Source organism: Micrasema longulum, unplaced genomic scaffold, assembly GCF_059751315.1.
Source record: "Micrasema longulum isolate JH-2025_06_02 unplaced genomic scaffold, ASM5975131v1 h1tg001746l, whole genome shotgun sequence".
Classification (NCBI taxonomy): Eukaryota; Metazoa; Arthropoda; class Insecta; order Trichoptera; family Brachycentridae; genus Micrasema; species Micrasema longulum.
Genome location: NW_028278923.1, coordinates 35,197 through 53,881, shown reverse-complemented (window position 1 = coordinate 53,881; position 18,685 = coordinate 35,197). Strand labels below are relative to the sequence as shown.

The 18,685-nt window shown below is 31.2% G+C and overlaps 2 protein-coding genes across 2 annotated transcripts in view; one reads left to right on the top strand and one right to left on the bottom strand.

The window, feature by feature from the left end:
* Positions 1–428: 428 nt before the first annotated feature.
* Positions 429–8,862, top strand: LOC148274130 (tetraspanin-6-like; the record flags this gene model as incomplete). Its single annotated transcript, XM_088237585.1, has 4 exons — positions 429–602; positions 1,843–2,061; positions 3,671–3,729; positions 8,447–8,862. Coding segments are annotated over 4 exons (462 nt in total), but the record flags the coding sequence as incomplete, so codon positions are not given.
* The window catches only part of LOC148274129 (uncharacterized), a 28,346-nt gene continuing 13,337 nt past the window's right edge, over positions 3,677–18,685 (bottom strand). The window contains 6 exon segments of the mRNA XM_088237584.1: positions 3,677–9,673; positions 10,717–10,873; positions 13,759–13,900; positions 14,318–16,490; positions 16,493–16,783; positions 17,307–17,894. Of these exon segments, the coding sequence (XP_088093710.1) occupies positions 9,315–9,673; positions 10,717–10,873; positions 13,759–13,900; positions 14,318–16,490; positions 16,493–16,783; positions 17,307–17,894 (3,710 nt within the window). The 3' untranslated portion in view covers positions 3,677–9,314.

Here is an 18,685-nt window from a genome sequence, read left to right as displayed (position 1 = left end):
TATTTCAATGTCATGTTTAATTGATACTACTAATATATTTATGAATTGCATAATATTTCTTATATCAAAAAGAAAACAATATAATAAAAATCACTGTATGCATGTTCATAAAAATTATTTACCTCGTATTTACCATTTTATAGTTTCGATAGTTTTATAATTCATTACAAACCTACATATTTACATATTTGTAATTAAACAAATGCTATGTAATAGAACTGACAAAACAAAGACCTTATCCAGAATCTATGAACTTATATTTCTCTTAGTAATTAATAAAACAATTTTAAAATCATGTAAATAATGCACTCATGGATGCAAAAATAAAAACAAAATTTAATTCTCCAGCGATGTATATTTATCTCCTCAAAATTATAAGCAAATCGAATTTCAATATCAATATTGACTTGTTGTTTTTACATTTTCAGTATGCGGTGTTCCTGCTCATTATCATAATCATCCAGGTTGTGATTGCCATCCTCGTTTTCGTATACATTGGAGACATTGAGAAGGCTATCTCTGATTCTCTCAAGAAGGCATTCGACGAAGTGAAGAACGGCTCTGAACCAGCAATTGAAGCATTCAACTCTCTTCAATCTCAGGTAATTTGAGAAATGAGCACAGAGTACCCAATACCCGAGAAAATCAGTGTCACAATTTATTTACAAAGATTTTCTTTGCTTCGCTTAGGAATTTATCCAGTCAAAGGTTTAAATTAGTAAAAAGCTTCCTTTTTAGTGGACGTTATGGTTCTACCATTATCTTTTTCCAGGCAGATGACGAATACAGTTTTGCATGTGAACTAAGTGTTTTCGAATCGATGGCTGCTTTTAGGCGAAAACCCTAAACAAGTTGTGGAAAATTGAGTGGGGATAAGTTCGCCTTGTAGTGTACTGTTTGACCTTTTTGCCTGCCATGCTTGACGTCCCAGTTTCAATTCCTGGCAAGGTCGGCATCATCGGCGGTTTTTGTAATTAAAATTCTGTGTAAATATATGTATAGAAAAATAAACAAATAAAAAATAAATAAAATAATAATAATAATAATTTTCAAGTGGTTTTACACTGCAATATTTCATCGTCCCGAATTAAAAAAAAAAAAAGGAATAATCTGCTAAGCCTCTATATGAAAGGTTTATCAGCAAGTGAGCAGGAAGTTATGCAGGCGTAAATAATGCGTTAGATTTGATTTTAAAAACAGTTTTTACTGTCTCCTGGAAAAAGTTAATTTAGTAGATTGGCGGTAATGAACGCCAAACGACGCGACAATATGATACATCGACATTGCTTTAAAGAGTGAAAAGAAAAGAAAAACATATTTTAAAAAAGGATGTTTTTTTAAAAAATATTTTGTTTTTATTATTTATATTTTATTTTATATTTACGTCTATACTGATTTTTACATTATTAATCACTTACTGTTAAATATATTAGTTGTTAGGCTCTCCTGAAAATTTTGTTTTTTTTTTTTAGTTGACTCAATTTAATCAAAGGTTCAATATGCAACTTGTAAATATAATAGATTGAGTTTTTCTACTAACATTTTTTGGTGGAACTGCATTTTAATTATAATAATAAAAATACGTACATAGTTTTATTATGATAATTGTAAATATAACTTCCACATTTTCAATTACCTACTGTAGTTTGCTAAAATGTGTTTGAATCTATATAAAAAAAGCTGCTGTGTATCTTGAGGATATATTGATACCTACCCTCTTCATTGAGGGCATAATTTTCATGGTTTTGGTAAGCGTTTTATCTGTGTAATAATTTTAATATAAAGAAATACATTTGCCCAAACAACATTTTTCATATTAAGTCATTTTAAATCTTTCCTTAGCTTCATTGCTGCGGCGTACAAGGTCCATTCGACTACCCGATTACTGGAGTACCAGCCTCATGCTGCTCTGGAGGCGATGGTGATGTGGTCCGTCAGGTGCTGGGATCCTGCCAGGCTGTCTCCGCTTACAAGACCGGCTGCATCTCCGCCCTAACTGCTTTCACCAAGACTGCCGGAAAGACCATTGCTGGAGTAGCCATCGGTGTAGCTGTGGCTGAGGTAATTTCTTTGAATTTTTTAAGCGATATTTTTTCTATGTTAATTCTGTTTTTTAATAACTTTTGTCTGTTGTCTATGGACTCAAATTAAAAAAAAATTGTAGCCTTTATAGAATCTTTAGTTTCCCTCAATTTGTATTCTAACTATTCATTCACTAACGACATAGATTTTTTTATTTATTTGAATAAACATAAATTATAAAATAAAAACAAAAAATCATAGTTGAGGACCGTTTTTTCAAAACACAACATTCAAACGAAATATAATTTTTCGGAAGAGGGTTTTTTGTGATTTGTGTCAAATCGCGTAAAAAGATGTTTAAACAATACACCTTACAACTAAACCTGTAGGTAATATAATTGTGAGTTTATAATTTTCTTTGATATTTCTTTAGCACCCAATATAAATGATTGAAATTAAAAATTAGTCTTTTGTTTACTATTCTTACTGTGAATATGTATTTCATTGCTATGTAATTATTATTATTTTTTTAATACTCTGTTTTACCCTTTATCTATATTGTAAAAAAAACAAAAAATTATTATAATGAAAAAATAAAAAATATGCACGGTAAAATATATTTTTTTTAAAAGACAATATTTTATCGTGTAAGACTTTGATATGTTTTAAGCTGGTTTTAAGCGTGTTTAAGTGAGTTTTTTAAGTTAATAATACATCTCAATACAAAAAAAAACTCCATGTGGGGCGAATATCAAGTTTTAAAAAAAAGATCCTCAATAGGGTCTTTTCACTTTTTTTTATTCTTTTTATTTTTAAATAATTAAAAAATTACCATGTATAAGTTTTTTTTTGTGACGTCTCACTTAGACTCAGACGTCTCTGATAAATTTTCTACAAAGGTTTAAAATATGCATATTTTGAACTACCCGAAAAAAGGATGTTATGCGCCCCAAGGGACAAACGACACGTATGACGTTTTGGCGCCAAACTTGTTTGCGATGTTTATTAGAAGCCCAATCGCCGATCGTAACGCGTGATGTCAACTGAGAGCCGTTTTGTATATGCTCATTTTTAAACCCCAGAATTATAAATAAAAACTCATTTTGAATATATTGATATTATATCATTAGAATCACAAAAATCCATTCTAAATATATGTGTATTATATTTTTAACGTTATTCCCGACTTGTGAAAATACCCTATTAACGATACATAATTTCACATATTATTTAACATGTTACTACCTTTCTAAGTGAGCAGACCGCTAGTGTTAAGGGAGGGGAGTTTGTTTCACATAGTTTTAATATGTGATAGTATGTGGTAATTATTGCATATGTTAATATAAGTTTCGATTATGGAGATTGGTTGCCATCACTAAATCAATTATGGATTTCAGGATCATACCAATAAATTCCCATAGTTTTTTTGTGTTTTGCCAAACAAGTTATAAAATCAAATCACAGTGATGAATTACAGTACAAAACACCAAGGCTTGAGAAAATACAAATATTTTGATTTTGCTGTGAAGTGTGCGTGTCCTTCACTTTTTTGCACCAAGGGGGCTACCGAACATACTTTTAAAAGTGTAAAGATAGTGCATGTAAATACTTATCGCGATAGTAAAAACAATCTTATTTCTGATTTCAGGTCATCGGTGCCATCTTTGCTCTCTGCCTCGCAAACTCGATCAGGAATGCAGATAGAAGGTCAAACTACTAAATTTTTCAAAGGACTTTTTTTATAATATTTTATTTCACCTTTACATACCACACCTCATTTGTACAAAGCCTACTGGAGGGATTTTTATATGTTTATTAACCATAAATATTATATTGATGTATCAAATGTCTATTGTTATTTTTTAAACTTTGAATAAATGTTAAAGAATATAGAAGCTCTTTCATATTCTCGGGGTGAATCTTTTGGTGAAAGTGTGTCACATGCACAATGTTGTTACTCTACATATTAATTAAGGATCTGGCTTAGTGTTGACTCTTCATTCCGTAGCATAATCAGGGAGGTTCGCCGATTTTCATTTCGGATTACAAAGGAAATTCTTTTATTATTCTAAATGTACTGTTATTATTTATTATGACCAATCAAACAATGTATCTTAATATTTTTGGGCAGGGGCCATGTAACTTTCTCCTTTCTGTCTCTCTCTTAATTTCTTATGTTATTCATCTATGCGAGAATTGCACATTTATTTAATTTTAAAAGTAAAAAACATTATAAAAATCTATGTGGCCAATTAATTATATTAAAATTTTTAACAATGATCTGCAAGTGTGTATTTTAATATTTAAATTTGAAATTGTATTATTATCATGATTTACAATTCTGCAAAATGACATTATGAAAAGATCTTGATTATGCTATTGATTCTGCAAATTCCTATGTAATGTAATCACATCCAATACTATTTTATTCATCTAACACCTAAATATGTATTTCATATTCACTTAAATGTTTCTTTATAACTCGAGTAATAATGTATGGTGTTGTATTGTGAATATAAAGTATATCGGAGAATATTACTAACACTACTAATGATATAAAGTGCGCCAATAAAAAATACAATATTTCGTCCTTATATTATTAATCTTTCAAAAATGTATTATGTGTTGTGGCATTTCTCAATAAAATAAATTTACAAGTTATTATTTTGCAGACATCTACAAAAGCTAATATGTATTATAATATTACATTATGAATATATAAACATAAAATACTTGTGTTACAAGATTCATATACAAAATATATAAAGTATGTAGTTATATTTTTGGATGTGTTATTTCAGATAGCTTTTGCATTTTAAATATAGTACCTACCTAATAGTTTCATTGATATATTTGTCGATTAAAAATATATTTTATGAAACTCAAGTTATAAACAGAAATAAGGTAACGTGCCTTTGCTTAATCAAGTTCAAAAATGTATTTTTGTGTATTGAAAAGATGTATAACAAATGTATACTTAGCACTTTCAAATAAACTGAAAAAATAGATTTTGTATTTGATTGACAAATATTTTCCTGTCTGATTAGACCAATGCATCCATTACTTCCCAAATTTCACTATCAGCATAATATTATCATTTGATTTTCCTTATCACAAATTTATACACCATAGAAAAATGGGTCGTGTTGATGAATTGAATTCTCAAGAACCGAGTGAATTTTTTCCTTCTAATAAACCGAACAGCTGATCGAGTTTTGATCAGAAACTTGAAAAAAGGTTGAAAAAATGTTGAAAAAATGTTTAATCAATAGAAACGTAAAGATAAACAAAAAATATTACCTAACAGGAAATACGAACTCCATAGATGGTGTGGAAATAAGAAGAAATTACTGTTCATAGACAAAAAACAGTGTCATAATGTTTATATGAATTAAACATAATATGTAATCTGCCAACCAGAGATTTCTGAAACCATTTAATTCTTATATCTACAAATACACATTATACTTCTAAGAGAAGCTTTATCTGAAAGATAAGATATGGTAAAAAGATTTCTCGGTAGAAATGAATTTCGTGTATTCCGAGCAAAGAATCAAATAGTGTCTGTAATTTCATTGCCACATTTAAAAAAAGGTACTCAATTATTTATGTATGTATTTTTTGCTTATTCTTTTTGACGCTTTGCTTGTATCTGTGTATATACCAACATTTAAATAATAGCCTCAAGTTTATTGGTTATGGTTTTTTTTAGGTGCTTAGTAATCAAATCATGTTTACGACTACATATAAAAAGGACAAAGGCCAATCATTAATAACAACATTTCATTGCATCAGAAAGAATAATAAAATGCTTGACTAGCTTTATATGGATAACTGTGGAATTAACTAATATCGCCTTCATACATGCTTTACAGATGGTTGCCATTGCAATATGTATATATAAGTATTTATTTCGATAAATGATTGGTTGTGGAATTGTTTGCTTTAGATGGGTTTCTGGTAAGTGGTTATTTTGGTAAATATTAATGTAAATATATTTGGTTTTCCTGATTTTCTGTTTTAAAATTATTGTTGTAAATATTTTTGGCGTACATAAAATATAAATATATTTATTGATGGGGTTGAATCTGCTTTGTTCATGATTCATATAAAATTACTTGCCAAATTTTTCCTTTTTTTGTGTTTTCATATTGACGGTTGAATTTTATTTTAATATTGAGTGTGTTTAAATTTTTTTAGGTGTAAAAAGCATTTTTATTTTGGTTTAGGTGTAAGTTACACCAATAAAATAATCTAGTTACCCCTCTCCTTATCATTGTGGATAAAAGTCTGCGCAATTACCATTTAAAAAAAAAGCTATTTATAGGTTTAGACAAATTGTAGATTCTTCCACTTTCATACACCTAGTTATTTATGCCTTTCTATATAATATTACTTTGACATGACAATATTTAAGATTTGGTTCACTGTGTCAAGTCTTGACTATCCTCGTCCTGCTTGATTATTCTTTTGCCAAGAGCACAATATGTTTCAAAATTGTCAGATAAACGTTTCCACAATTTTTTTTTATAGTAAAAAAATAAATATTTGCATTCTTATGATTTACCCAAATATTTCAATTTTGGGGCTATTTCAAACATGTTGTTAACTCGCTATTAAAAATGGGAATCAAGTTGGGGTAATGTGGGGTTAGAACCTCGGATCTCTGATCGGTGAGTCCGCAACACTAGCCTCGGGACCACAATCCAATAATATCTTAGATGATGACCCTTTCTTAATATTTTCTATTATATCTATTACAAATTTGTATTATCTTTAGATTTCATTGATAGTCTGAGAGATTTTATCTTAATCCCATTCACTCTGCTTTCATCCTTTCTCTGCCAGTTCCACGTTTTACTTTCTTCATTAGTGTCAAAACCATGTAACTCTCTATTAATATTTTTTCGCTGGATACGTATTTATATTTATATATTACTTCATTTAGAGAAACCTTTTATTTTATTGATCACATTCCAATTTTCTTTTCTGCAGTTCTTACTGTTTCTAAAGAAGAAAAACACTTTCTAGATACACAAATCGTTTTAAGGTAGTAATTTTTCAAGGTATGTGAAAAGTCTTTTTGATTATAGAGTGCAAAATTTGGTAAAAATGTTAAAGGTACTTTCAGAAATAAATTGCAAAAAGAAAAATTGAAAGGTACACATTAGGTAAACAAATACTCGATATCTATATCCATGGTAAAGTTAAATGTTTACAATACCTAAACTGGAGGTAATGTGTTTACAGATTCCACACTTTTATTGCCCATTACATGCCTTCACCCCTCTAACACAAAGCAAGGTGCAAATAAATATAGTAAATACCTTAAATCTTAAAGGAAGGGAGTTTGTTTACAAACTTCATAACCCAATGATAAGAGTATTTTTTTCTGTTTTAGTAGGGGAGGCATTTAACCTTTTAAATTTCTGTGTAATTAATACAACTCATTAAATGAGGTAGGAAATTAAGCATTTTTTTTAATGTCCCAATTCAAGGGATTATTCATAAAAGACATAAGCCCACTTGTATGCATTGTTCATTATTTATTACTCTACCTGAACTATCTAAACTCAACCGAGTTCATTAAAATTAGCAGCATAATGATTTCTCACTAAATATGAAATGGTTGCTGGGTGCACTTGTCAGATTAATATTCGTTTCCCTTTCAAAATATTAAAAATAAAACACACTATCAGGAACAGAATACTTTTTATTTCATACATTATGGAATAATTATTGTTAATATTAGGCATAATTATATAATAAATGGAGAAAGAGAGTAAATAACTTTCTACATATTTTGTACTATAAAGTACCTATATAGGTTTGATAAGTATATTTTAGCCCTATACAAAAATACATAACTATACCACAATTATTACAAAACCAAGTACATTATAGGGTATGAGGTTTTATGATTTGAATCTAAAATTCATAAAATTACATAAATAATAAATATAAATATTCTTTTTCATACAAAAATAATAACACATATTTCATTTATTTGAAAACAATATTATTCTGAAGAAAATGAAATCAATAAATTTATACAGAAGTTTTATATTAAAAAGTAAATCATTCCATGTTAAATATTTTTGATAATAATTCATTTAAATTAAAATAATTATGAGATTGATAACGGGAGAGATAAAATAAGTATTTTGCTAGTAATAAAATCAAAATCACAGTTACCAGATGAATCCTAAAAAATGAATTTTCTAAATAAACAGTTAATAATTAATACATACAAGATAATATAAAATTTGTCCACATAATATGTTGGTAACATAAAAATCAATTAAAATATATTTTCTATAAATACAGTGTTTTTACTGCATGAGATTTTGTCAAAAATATTTTATTTTGTAAGTATATTAAATTAAATGAACAAATCATTTATAAAAATGTTATATTTTTTCAGATATGCTTAATCGAGACACGGAGAAGAGCATGGTGCTAAAAGTGATTTGTTATTTACAATATATAATTTTATATTGTCATTCAAACATTTCTATAGAGCATAGAATTAAGTAAAATTTTAACAGAAATGCGAATTTTTTAATCCCACAAAAATATTTCAACGAGGGCAGTCTAAAAATATATTATAAAGATAACTTAAACCGATTAATATTATAAATATAAAATTTTGGTGTGATCTCTAAATATTATGTACATTATATTTGTGTAAATATACAATCCCATACATTTCATGACAAGATAAGGGCATATCATCTTACTTATAATTAATTTGTGGTTCAAGAACTACTTACAATTCATACATTATTGCGATTTACATATTTTTCATCTAATAAATAACTATGTAAAAAATGAACAAAATGTCTTCTTAATTCTCAGTGGAAACAACATTACACAAATATCACAAATTGGCAACTCTTCGCCTTCAAAGGTGAGTGTACGACAAGTTAACCTCGGTGAGTTCATTATCATCCTTCACTTCATGGAAGGCACCGTGTCGGGAACTCTACTGTCACATCATAGCTACGTATCCTTGACCCCAATTACTAAATAATATCAAGGAATCAATCAATCCAATAAATTAATCAGTTTTCCAGTCTTCAAATCTAAGCTCATTTTCCAGAACAAATCTATATAACATGTTTTGTGTTAACCATTTGGAAGCCATTTGGTTTGATAAACTGCAAAAATTATATTTTAAAAATAAATCATGTTCGTATACTGGAATAAAAAGAAACAACACTGGAAAACTCTAGTAGTTACCATTTAAAATACAGTATTTAAAAAAATATTTTAACATAATATAAATATGATTACGGAGTATCTCTGAGACTGGCCTCAGAACCAGAAAGACTAACTGCGTAAGAATCACTAAATGTTTCTCGACTGGTATTATCACTGTCAGTACCATTCTTACGGCTACAGTCTATGGATCGCGAGGCTTTACCAGAGTCTCGAGATATTTGGTTCTCCAGAGTACCCGAGACAGAGTCCTCCACGGAGGTGACTAAATTAATGGTGGCCGACATGTCCTCCAGGAAGTCGAAACAGGCGACGGCTTCGCGCTCTTCTTTGCCGTATCTCACAAAGAAATCATTTCTGCCGATGATAGTTGGTCTATGGAAGCAAGAGAAGCGCAGCACGGCGAGGCCACGCTCCCTCAGGGCCGCAGCTGCGGGAGGGAACACCAGTCGGCTGTTAGTGTTACCATCTTGCCAAAGGTATGCTACTTCCAATGACATGCACAAATGCGACACAAAGAAGTAGCGGTGACGTGAAGCAGAGACTTATGAGATGAATTCCCGAAAGGGTGATACATATACGTGACATGCAATGTCCAGTGACACACAAAGCGTGTTAGGATCTCTTTGAGATTGATGTAAAGAAGCTTGCCGGTTCCGCATCAAGCGATGACTTCTAGGTGCCAGTGGGGCTGCTGGTGGAGTCTGTGTGATACAATACATCTAATGTCTTAAAGTTCTTCAAAACATTCACATTTCGAGTACGCATCATGCATGTACACAAAGTAAATCTTTTTAAATCATATGTACTCAAAAATAAGTTTAAAATTATAAAGGATCTGTTTTTAAATTAAATAATGATATTCCCAAAAAAGTAAAGTAATATTTTATTAAGTTATTTTTACCCTAAGAACTTCTGTAAATTTGTAGATGTTGTTATGGTATTTATTAAATCGTAACTTCCTTTCTGTGAATGATTAGCAATATTGTGAAATGTGAGTGAAAAGCAAAAGCGGGTGTGAGATCACAAAATATACAAGGAGTGTCTTTGAAATTGAGCATATTAACACAGAAATTCAAAAGATTAAGAAGAGATATATTTATTTACATTATGTTTGATTAAATAATTGTATGTGTCCTTTAACTGAGATGAATATATTGCAGAAGAATTGGTAACGAATACATTACATCGGAGTGGACATGTTGTAAATTCATATTTGCTATAAGTTTATTTACGCAGAGCAGTAAATAACATGATATTACAAATGGAAGATTTGTTAAATATTATAATGATAATATAATTAGGCAATAAACAAAATTATTGTGGTAAATAAAAGCTCCCAATACAAATCCATATAGCTGATTTAAAAAACAAAATTTGGTGGGTTGATTGAGGGACAAATAACATAAAACTTCTAATCCTTTCACACTTCACAAATAATTTATAACCAGTATTTTATTATTGTTATAATACCTTTCTTCTGCCTCCTGTATCTGTGTAAACGATGTAATCTGGAGTAGTTGGCTCTCTCATCTCCAGAGTCACTACTGAAAGATCCAGCACACGAGGAGGTGGGAGATGGCGAACTGTCGCTAGATGCCAACATGACATCCAGTAAGTTGGCACGGGCCTAAAATATACACAAAAACATAAAAGCTCAGTAATTTAAATTTATATTATGTAACATCGTTTTGAATCAAACAAAATAATGAAAATCTTGAAGATCATGCAATATGTGATCAACGCAATTAATTGTAACTTTGTTTTAACCACTTTTTTTTTTCTACAGACTGTTTTTCAAAGCTACACAAGCTTCTTTATATTGAATTAATTGTGTTTAACTGGCTTCGAACTACTATTTAGGAAAAAGTAGTTTAATTATTTTAATCATATATTTAAGTAATTACCTGAGTTTTGTACATATTAAATGGGGCATATTACAGCAAAAGGGTTTGAGCTACAAAAGATACAGGACCACATAATTGTCTAAAATCACATAAAAAATAACAAATGGATTTGGCCAGAATTTTATCCTTTCTCCGGAACAGAGTGAATACATTTTTTTTTAATACTGACTTATTTAAACCTACATCTTCATACAAAAAGCTTAACATTTATTGAAAGTAAATTAGTTAAATAACTCCTGAATTTGAAAATTTTGTTTTACATACTATGTACAGTAATGTGGATTTAATTCTGGACACTTTTAATAAAGCTTTATTTGATATTTTGTCTAGAATATAATAATATTATTCTAGTCCAAATTCATACCTTAATATTTTTATTGTTACCTAGAATATTTAAACATAATCTTTTGACATGATTTGTTTTTTAAAGGTTTTATTTTTATTTTATTTTATTTTATTTCATTGGAAAGCCAACAGACATTTATACATTTATAAGAATCAATTATACCATAAATACATATCATAAAGTCCAATTAGAGGCTTCCACATAATATTGTTATTGTAAAAAACAGAACTGCACATAACTGCACATAACTGCAAGAACTGCACTGCTCATAACCTGCATAATATAGGCTGCGGATTCCAGGCGCAACATCATAACTTGAGTTATTTTTGGAAATTTCACTTTTAAAGGAAGTTAAAGATATGTTATTAATATCAATACAATTTAATTTCTGATTACACATATGGCAGGTTCTATTTACAAATGAATTTTGAAAAGATTTAGTTGAACATTTAGAAATTTTAAAAAGAGATTGGTTTCTGGTCTGCGTTATTGGGACTCTAAAATTAATAAGTGACAGAATCTTAGGGCAATCTATCATGTTATTCAAAGTTTTAAACATAAAAATGGCATCAGCCATGTTCCTTCGAGTTTGGAGAGTTTGGAGTTTAGGTAAGTTTATAGATTCATCTGGACCTGTATTCTGAGTCAACCGTCTAAAATTGCAATACGATAAAAATTTTGATTGTATAGATTCAATTCGGTTAATGTATTTTTTGTATTGAAAATATATATTTAAAAAAATAACAAACTGCATGCTAAACAAACCAACCAATTTTCGGGTTGACATTTTTGTTCCTACCAAACACGAAAAGCCGCGTGATTTAAATCAATCAATCACAGGACATGCGGGTTCGTTATAATAATTAATCAGGAAGACATTGGCAATCTTTAGAAACGGTTTCATTATTGTTTTAGTGAGGTATTGTGTTTTAACAAGTGAGGACTCGTGAGGAAAGTGAAGAAAATTGTGAAACAACTAAAATGGCCCTGAATACTTCGAAACATGTTGTTTGGCCACCTGGGAAGAGCAGAAAAACCATTTCCTATTGTGAGGAAGGATACACACCTATGAGGAAATTGCGAATATTTTAAGTGGTGTAGCAATAAAGTCGGGTGTAAGGAAACTCGGCATATGGGTTACGAACACTAGATTGATGAAATCAGCCGCAACGGCAGAACAAGATGAGTGCAGGATTATCGGAGATCTACAAAATAAATAGATTTACTATCTACATCATCAGACAACACCTGGTGTAAAAGTTTGTTGTCACAAACTGTCTATCAAAATTTGTAAAAATGGTTTGCGAGCAGAACCCCAAGGAAAAAGCTGCGTCTGAATCAGAAACATATATGGAAACACATTGATTAGGCTCTGACACACAAGGAGAGGACGGAATAAGATTAGGGGAAGGTTATTTGGAGCCACGAGAACAAAATTAGGATCTTTAGCTGTGGTGGGGTGAAGTTTGTTCACTGTCGGCTTGAAGATGATTTTTTGTCTGAGTGTACCCCGGTTACTATGAGGCACTTATTCAGTGTGGGGCAGCGTGGCTAGGGGGCTGGCTTTTATTGAGCAACATCAATGAAAAAAGTACCAAGAAGCAGTGTTAGTCTTTCAGCAGGACGCAGTGTTATACCACACAGCCAGGAGTTGCACATCAAAGTGATTCGGTGACCACCACAGAACTGTCCTGCCTTAGCTAGGCAATATCCAGATTTAAATCTTTAAAAAAAAATCTAAGCAACAGGAAAGAGCTGATCGAAGCCTGGTTCCATATGATTACACCTAAAGATTAAGTGAACAAGGCATTGCACTTGTTCACTTAATGCTTTGACAACTCGAATCGGTTCTAAAAAACAAAGGATATCCAATGAAAAACTATTTTTTTTTGTACTTCCTTTCGGTGTATTCGTAAATTCAGCAATTGTAACTTTTTTTCATGTATTAAAAGTTTGGCCATAAAATTTATGTTTAAATTATTTTATTGATAAATGATCCATTAAAATGATATGGCAACGATTATTATAAAAATGACTGTGGTTGTCATTGCATTTTTTTGCAATTGCATTAGAATACAAAATATAAGTGAAAAAATAGTTAGAATGGTGAAAAAATGTGAAATTTTGAAGAATTTCTAAAAGTGTCCAGAATTAATTCCACTAGTACTAGTGTATATGAAAATCATTTTTTCACTTTAAGATTATTTGTAGCCGTAAATTTTATTGGATTTATGTAAAACAAACAAAAAATGTTTTTCTTACTTTTGGATCACTAAAGTCAATTTCTCGTTCAACATGCACCCAACCAGTCGGACACCATAACGCTTTATCCAAATTGCTCGTTTGTCCGGTTGGTGCTTCATTTTCACTGTTTCCTACTCCATCTTCCCCTTTACGGATCATTCTGAAAAATTATAATTCATATTTAATACGTATCTAAGCCCCTTCAAACAGAAATTTCTCAAACACAGCAAAAACATATTTAAAACCACTTTAATTAAAAAAGAATGAACAAAACCAAAAATGGTTTTATTTCTATAATAAATAACAATGAAATTTTGATTAATAAACATGAATCTTATATTTTTTGTGCATCCGAAGAATTCATTCATTCTGCAGTTAAATAATGGTAGATGAAAAATAATTATAAAATACTGTCTATATAAAAAGGACAATACTATCTTACTTGAAAAAAAAATGTGCGTATTAAAAAAAAGTGCATGTGGAATATTCTGGTTAAGGATTCAAGGCGTCAACATCTAATAAATATTAAAAATGAATTAATAATAACAAATGCAGTAATATTATGTAAAATACATACCGATTCAATTCATCAATAACATCTTTGGATGTAGCTGCTTCATGAAAGCTAACAATTCTTGAATGGGACGGACCTTGACTAACAATAATACTTCCAGGGGAAATTTTACATTCCTTTACTGAACATTCCCCATTGCTGTCTGGTTTCATAAGACTTTTTGTAGATTCACAAATTGGAATTTTAGATTTAGCTTTAATAGGTATTTGAGATTTCTTAATTGCCGAACTTGCCGGGATGGGAATTTTACTTTTATCTGAAAGTGTTTTTTTCTTGGATTTACAAATTTCCGTAGCCACAGTGTCTGATGTTGATACACTAGTAGTCATGGAGTCACTTGTTTGAGTGAGAGAATTTTCCATCCCGGCTTCTTCTTCTTCGAGGACAGTTACCAAGGGTCCATTCCCTCTTTTACAAGCATTCAACACTTCTTCTAATAAAGAGCATTCTGTGTCATTGTTCGATACAAAGTCGTTTAAAGGGGAGCTTTTATCACTCGAACTCGGCTCTGTACCGCTAAAGTAAGAGCCTTGTGAACTTGAAGGAAGATCTTTTGATCCATTAACTGATTGAACTGCACCATTTAACTGAATATTTTGAGATTTCGATTTTGAAGTTCCAACTTCTTCTGAAGTAGAGATCAAATTTATTGCCATATTAATGTCATTACTTTTGTTGATTTCATTCTTTTGATGGACTTTTAATAAATGCTGTTCATCTATTTCATTTTCAGTATCATGAAAGTCTCGATTTGTAAAACCTTCCGAATCTGAAAAGAAATCTTCATTTTGGTTGTCTATAATTCGCGGTACTTTAGTTAAATCAGGAGACATATCACTATACATTGAATTAAAATCATTACTTAAAATTATATCACAGGACTCATTTTCAGAATAAATTATTTCACTCGCTAAGGAATCACGACAACTACCTTCAGTATACTTGATTTCATTTAAATGTTTAACACTCTCATCAGAGTTGAAATCTTGACAGTCAATATAAGGAGGAGGCAGTTCACGAATTTCAGATATTGGTCTAGAAGGTAAAGAATCAAGTTCTTCTCTGTTGTGGCAGTATTTTTGCTGTTCAGCTATAAAATTTAGAACATTTTGTAGAGCTTGTTCTCTTTCTTGTTTTAAAGTAAACTGAAGGTCGGGCAATTTCAGCATTTGGCCAGAAAGTTCCTGTCCACCTCCTCCACCAGCTCCGAGACCTCTAGAAGAGTTCGATGCTAAACTTTTAGTGCTTTCAAATTTAACAAGTCTATAAAAGTCTCTTGTAAAATCTGTACCAACTGCTGAAGATTCTGGTTCATCACTATAGCCACTCATTGCTGCACTCGATCTTTTGGATGCCTCATTATCCACTAAGTTGTCGTTATTGTAAAAACACTCATTATTAATACAACAGTCCTCCGAGTTTTCTATGCTAGACCAGCTTCCTCCCGGGGAAGGAAGTCCTGAAGTTTCCACAGGTGGATACGGCCAGTGAGCTTCATCCCCTTTAGGATTTTCCGAATCATTTTCTAATGATAAAGGCGCAAATTTATCACTCGCAGTATCTAACATATAACTTGAATTATTCCATAAACATTCGCTCACATCTTCCTCTAATTCTAAAGTGTTATTTTCTTGAATACTCGGTAATGTAGATAATGATATTTGGCCAGGAGTTAAAGCATCACTTTGAATAGAATTTCTTTTCCAATTATTTTCTTGCAGATCTTCACACGAAAGGTTGAGACTCCAATCTTCCATTTCCGCTTGATCATATTCCAAGTCTAACAGATCTCTATGTTGTTGCTGTAGAGCTGACCGTGTGTCATCTAACTGAAGCCACTGTTGAACATATTCCGCATCATATTGGCAGCCTTCTACTTGTTCATCAATATTACTGACCCAAGAATTGCGACTAGGCGGGATAGTTTCTAAATTATCAGTAGGTATGGAGGGAGGTGATATAAGACTCGCTGTTCCTCTAGTTCTTCGCAAGGGGTGGTTTTTCTTTTCCCTTTGTAAAATTGGAAGTACATCTAATAGAATCATGCTAGGTGAACTTGGACTTGAAAAGGTGAAACAGTTTTCACCGCATTGTGTAGCACTTGTAGTTAATTTGAGACACAAATTTGAATCCGAGAAACTACGCATAATATGTTGGAAGGGGTTTATATTTTTGTTGGTGGATAACTGTTTCTCGGATTAAAGCTTAACGCAATGTTTATGGGAATATACAATATTTCTTGATCCATTTTGTCTTCTACAATGATTGAATTATTCATATTTAATAAAACTTGATTCTCCGTTTCATCAGAGGCTTCTTTCAAGTCTTCCAGCTCTCTATTAGGCTCTCCTTGCCGACATGGGTCTGCTTGGACATCACTTGACATTGTGGAATAGCCTTCATCTCTATTTCCGCTTTCTGGTGATTCAACGGTCACTTCCTCCTCTGTTGATTGGTGCGGTAGATTATCTGAAATAAATAATTATAAATTAAATAAAAATAATTTGGTGTAAAAAAGTTGTGAATGCTCAAGATTTTACACTTTTAATAAACACACTGTTTTAAGAGACATTAAAAATATTTACGTAGATTTTAAATTTGTGTTTTCTTTTCATGTAATTTCTATTTTTTTAAATGTATTTACTTGTCAATTACACCTGCATAAATAAATATATCGAAATATTTTTTTTTCAGCAAGTTAGAACTGAAATATTGGATATTTTTATTTCTTATTTTAGTTTAAAACTTTAAAAATTCAAGAAATTAAAAAAAAAAAAATGTATTTTGTCAATTACATACACGTAGAAAAAAATATGCAGCAAGTTTATACTAAAATATTGGGTTTTTTATTACTTATTTAGTAAGCAACCTTGAAAATTTAGTTAATATTTAAAATAAGTAAAAGTACGTACAGTATTCTCAGGTATTCAGAAACAATAATCATCTATTTAATATAATTAAAATTATAACTTTATTGAAACAGTATACTTACCAGGAAGAGTTTGAGATAGTCGATGCAAGCAGTGGGAGAGCATAGTGGGAGGGGGCACTTTGAGGTTTAGGGTGAGTGGCCGCTCAGGGGGCGCCCAGAGGGAGGGATCCACAGCCCTCAGAGCCTGCAGTAAACTGTGCGGAGTCACTTCGATTCCCTTCAATTCAGTCCACAGCTCGCTCAAGATCTGATGTCTTCTTTTGTCCTCAGCCGATAGTTGGTACGAATGATGAGTAACACACACACTCATTAAATCACCTAATGGTTCATCTTTAAAAGATATTATGGAGTTGGCACTACACAGTCTATTTCCACATGATGGAATTATAATGTTCCCCGCTGAAAATCTCTTATTGTCATTACTGTATTGCTTCCCGGCAGAATCAATGGTAGAGTTTATATCGTCGTTACTTTTGTAAAGTCTATTATTCTTTTGGACTAGCCTCTCTCTCGGAGAGATTCCAGTTTGATAATTCACTTTGTTCAGGAGTATATTATCAGCTGGAGATGAGGTAAACTCGGATGAGTTTAGACTAGATATTGCGGCACCACTACAGCAATTGTTCAATCCAATTTGTAATTCTTGAGCTGAAACGAAAAACATAAGATTTTAATTTTGAGTGATTCGATTGATGTTTGCAGATTTTAATGATGTTTGATAAAATTTGAAAATTTTAATATACTTCAGGGGCATGTATACCAAAATAATAATAATAAAAAAATGACAATCGGACTCTCCAAACCCGCGAAATTTAAAAATTCCCGTTATTTTCTAATCCTGATTAAAGAAATTGTGTAGAGAAACGTCCTCCTCGTAGTGTAGTGGTTGGCGCACTCGCCTTTCATATTTGAGGTCCTGGGTTTGATTCCAGGGAGGGTCGATATGAAATATTTAATTACAAGGTGGTATACGTTGTAATATTCCATTGGTCCTTGCCTGGCACCTGCAGCATAAGACGATGACCTGATCTTAACAAACTCGTTAAAGTGCAATCAAGACAGATTTAGGCTTACGTCCCGATTTTACAAATTGGTCCCGGCCGGTATGGTATTTTCTCATGTACCGCGACAAATGCTTTGTTTTAATTTTAGTACTTCTAAATATGAGTGAACTATAAACTGTTTTTAAGATGCGCAACAGATGGTAAGTTTAAAAGTTTTTATGGGCTCTGGAAATTTTTTGATTCTAAAGTGGTCAAAATAAGTTTGAAAACCTATGCAAGTGATGGCGAACCTATGATTCGCGGGTCAGACACTGACCCACGCAGGCTTTTTAAATTATTTTGAAAAAATCCAAGTATTTAGTGACCAACGAGCTAGTACTAAAAACAACTATGAACAAACATTGACCCACTTTTCAAAAAGGTTCACCATCACTG